Here is a 3,912-nt window from a genome sequence, read left to right as displayed (position 1 = left end):
AATGAGGTCAAACGCGATCGGGGATATTCGTGCCACCATTCTAAACTCAGGACATCCAAATAAATGGAGCGTGGAAATCATTGATGTGCGGTACAAAGGCGAGGGCTCTCCCTGTTAAGACAAAAACAATCAATCTGACAGCGAGTTTAGCCCCTTTCACAAATGCTGTAAGTGGCTCTTAAAAGAGCCTTTGAGTTGTCAGATTCAAGAATAGACTCTTCACTTTTTAGCAGATCCAGCAGCGGAAGTTTTCTTGGGCAGCAGCACGGCCTGGATATTAGGCAGCACCCCGCCCTGAGCGATGGTCACCCCTCCCAGGAGCTTGTTGAGCTCCTCGTCGTTGCGCACGGCCAGCTGTAGGTGCCTAGGGATGATGCGGGTCTTCTTGTTGTCCCGGGCCGCGTTGCCGGCCAGCTCCAGGATTTCAGCCGTCAGATACTCCAGCACCGCAGCCAGATAGACCGGCGCTCCGGCACCCACACGCTCAGCATAGTTGCCCTTTCTCAAGAGCCTGTGAACACGGCCCACCGGGAACTGCAGGCCAGCCCGGGAAGACCGAGACTTTGCCTTGGCGCGACCTTTCCCACCACCCTTTCCTCTTCCAGACATCGCCACAATCTCACAAACACTTCCAGAAAGAATGCTGGACTCCGCCAACATTGCGGCTTCTTATACCTTCGGGAGGAATGGTGGGGTGGCCATTTCTGATTGGTCCCAATCTTCGGCCCCTCCTAATGTTGTTACAATTCCCAATCAGATATCTGCCTCATTCCCCAATCCGGAGAGGGCACGGGGAGGAGGGCGGAAAGTACCAGCGCCAAATCATCAACCGCCTTCTTTCCAATTTGAAAAGCCCGCCAAAACATTAATACTCATGTTAATTTACTTTTAGTTTACAACTGTGTACTTCACACGGTCTTACTCTCGCAAATTCGCCCACCTGTATCTGTCCATTTTTTATCTTGAGAGTGGGTTGTTTTTTAAACCTTGAAAAGAGGCTGAAACAAAACGGGCCAAACATTACAGTCTGCAACCTGTCTTTTCACTTCACATTTCAATAACACCCCGGTCTGCTGATAAAGCAGCACACAGCATTCTTCCGGCTCAGTATCAATGTTTCGACGATGTTTTAAAATTGTCGTCCTTTATCGGTCTCTGTCAGATTCAACAAAAATCTCCAGATTTCACATTTCTGTCCGGCAGCTGTTTTGGAGTTCTCTCGGTTCACTTTGAAACGTGCTTTGCCTTTTGTATTGTGAAAAATCGGATTGATTCTGCGCATTGTCAATGTTTAAAAAAAAGGGGTAAAATGTATCAATTCGTGGGACAGTAAGCTGGGGCCACTTCCGTTTGGTTTACCAGGGTTAAAAGAAGTGTTATCATTCCACCAAGGCCTTTCGCAACTTGAACAATTAAGGTGAAAAATCACTCCATATCGTTTCATCTACTCTCTCTCCAGAGTTTATGAAGTCGTCCCGGCCCCCATCTTCAATTTGCAACGCAGTTATAAAAATGAATCAACGGTGCTTAATCTGCTGTCTCTCTACTGACAGGGGAAGGGGCTGTTTACGATGTATTTACATCTCCACACCCCCTCATTCCTGTCTCTCAAAATTGTAAAGCAATTATAAAACCGAAAGTTAAAATACCTTAACAAGAATCACATGCAAACTAAAACACAGTTCTTTAAAAAAAAAAGTTCAGCCTTCTCGCGGAAGTTGTAGGTGGCTCTTATAAGAGCCTTTGGGTTGTGGATGTGTGTTTGTTTCAGTGCAGTGCGGTCCTTCACTTGGAGCTGGTGTACTTGGTCACCGCCTTTGTGCCCTCCGACACGGCGTGCTTGGCCAGCTCCCCGGGCAGCAGCAGCCGTACGGCGGTCTGGATCTCCCGGGAGCTGATGGTGCTGCGCTTGTTGTAATGGGCCAGGCGGGAAGCCTCCCCCGCGATACGCTCGAAAATATCGTTGACGAACGAGTTCATGATGCTCATGGCCTTGGAGGAGATGCCGGTGTCGGGGTGAACCTGCTTCATCACTTTGTAGATATAGATGCCATAACTTTCTTTCCTAGTCCTTTTCCTCCTCTTGCCGCCCTTCGTTGGCGCCTTCTTGATGATTTTCTTCCCGCCCTTCTTGGAGGTTTGCTGTACTTTTTTTTTATTTCAAAAATATACTTTATTCATAAATGATTTGATGGTCTGTACATTGGATCATGCCATACATATGTCCATATTTACAAACACCGATTCGACTTTATTCTTGTCCTTTACAATCCTGTGCATTTTTTCAATCTTGTATATATACATATATTTGGCTGAGGCATCAGCAGAGCCCAAAAAAACGTCTGTATGGGCCCCCTGTTCTTCTTTCGGCAGGCCGATCTTACACAGTGGTCTTTCCCCACCGCGCCTTGGCGGCAGCTGCCCCAAGCTTCAGCGCGTCCCTCAACACGTAGTCTTGGACCTTGGAATGTGCCAGTCTGCAACACTCGGTCGGGGTCAACTCCTTCAGCTGGAAGATCAACAGGTTTCGGACCGCCCAGAGAGCGTCCTTCTGTACTTTCTTCTCATCAGCCATAGTGCCGCTCACTTTCAGACACAGAATAAAGGAAAGTAGCCTCGGAGTTCCTTTTTTATAGACTGACGGCGTCATCAATGCAAATGAGGATGGGGTAAAACTTGATTCTCGATTAGGTAGTTCACACTGACATATTTAACAAAATCGCAGTCTCTCTGATTGGTTTGTGTGGGACCCAATGTGGATCAGTCAGGATCTGAAACGAAATGTGAAGTGGATGCTGATCCTGTTCCTGTCAGTCTGACTGAGGGAGATTTGTTTTGTGTCTGTGACACAGCAAGTGACTGTGGTATTGGCTCGGTTTCCTTTTGCTCGTTGTGATGATGTGGGAGTGGAAGGATGTGTTTGCAGCTCCGCATGTCTGTTTCTGGTCCTCTGTATGGGCTGGAATTAACGCTGAACTTGTCACTTTGTGAAAAAAAACTTCAATCTATTTGAAATAGTGATTACATTTGTTGTCAAGTTACACGATCAACTGTAACCTGACCGTGAATGTTTTCGACACTTGGGGTTGATGTAACTCGTTCTCAATTGCATGGAGTTGAAGAGAAATGAAAAGAAAAAGTTTCTATGTAATATTTTTCTTGAGTCACGTGTTGACTGTGGGATGAATATATTTCGGAGACCTAGATTTATACTGCGTGCTTTGCAAGTACCTGCAGTGTAACTGAACCACGTCGCTGCACTTTTCATTTAGGCGTTTTGCAGTCTCAAGAAAGGATTTATAGAATTTATCAGTCTTCCGCGAATACCTGTTAACCAGCAACTGTTAGCATGCTATATATGTGTCACTTTAATCTTGGATCTGTCGTGTCCTCATTTACACATTTGACATTAACTCAACACCTGTCCACTGAGGCTCTAGTCCTCTGTGTAATAGTCAATTAGTGTTACTTCAAGACAGGTTTTATTCAGTAACCATCAAACACTGATGTGAGCGGTAAAACATTACACGATTTGCCAGACACTTCGAAATATTCCTCCAATCTGTGTCCCTAGGAGAAAGTGAGGATTGCAGATGCTGGGATCAGAGGCTTATGCCCAAAACGTCGAGATGAAAGACTCGAAACATCGATTCTCCTGCTCCTCAGATGCAGCCTGACCTGCTGTGCTTTTCCAGCACCACACTCTCGACACCAATCTGTGCCCGTCTATTTCTGGGATGTATTTTTGTAAACTCTCTTTCACAGTCTTTCCATGTTAGTATGTTACTGGACTGTAAACTCAAACCTTCTTAAGTGTAACTTGTTGTTTTACCCTGTAGGTCTCATCCATTGACATACGACATGAAACACATTCTTATCTCCAATTTTGAATGTACCAGATACCACTTTGGA

The 3,912-nt window shown here is 45.8% G+C and overlaps 2 protein-coding genes across 2 annotated transcripts; both read right to left on the bottom strand.

The window, feature by feature from the left end:
• Positions 1–219: 219 nt before the first annotated feature.
• LOC140470701 (histone H2A-like) lies at positions 220–692 on the bottom strand. The gene has a single exon (XM_072566722.1). The coding sequence runs from the start codon at positions 658–660 to the stop codon at positions 220–222; it is 441 nt and encodes a 146-aa protein (XP_072422823.1). The 5' UTR covers positions 661–692.
• Positions 693–1,708: 1,016 nt separating this feature from the next.
• On the bottom strand, positions 1,709–2,124 carry LOC140470584 (histone H2B 7). The gene has a single exon (XM_072566645.1). It carries the CDS (start codon positions 2,029–2,031, stop codon positions 1,786–1,788), a length of 246 nt encoding a protein of 81 aa, XP_072422746.1. The 5' UTR covers positions 2,032–2,124; the 3' UTR covers positions 1,709–1,785.
• Between the last annotated feature and the right edge of the window lie 1,788 nt (positions 2,125–3,912).

Source organism: Chiloscyllium punctatum, chromosome 52 (genome assembly GCF_047496795.1).
Source record: "Chiloscyllium punctatum isolate Juve2018m chromosome 52, sChiPun1.3, whole genome shotgun sequence".
Lineage (NCBI taxonomy): Eukaryota > Metazoa > Chordata > Chondrichthyes > Orectolobiformes > Hemiscylliidae > Chiloscyllium > Chiloscyllium punctatum.
Note: the sequence above shows the minus strand (reverse complement) of the source record. Positions and strands in the feature narration are given on the sequence as shown.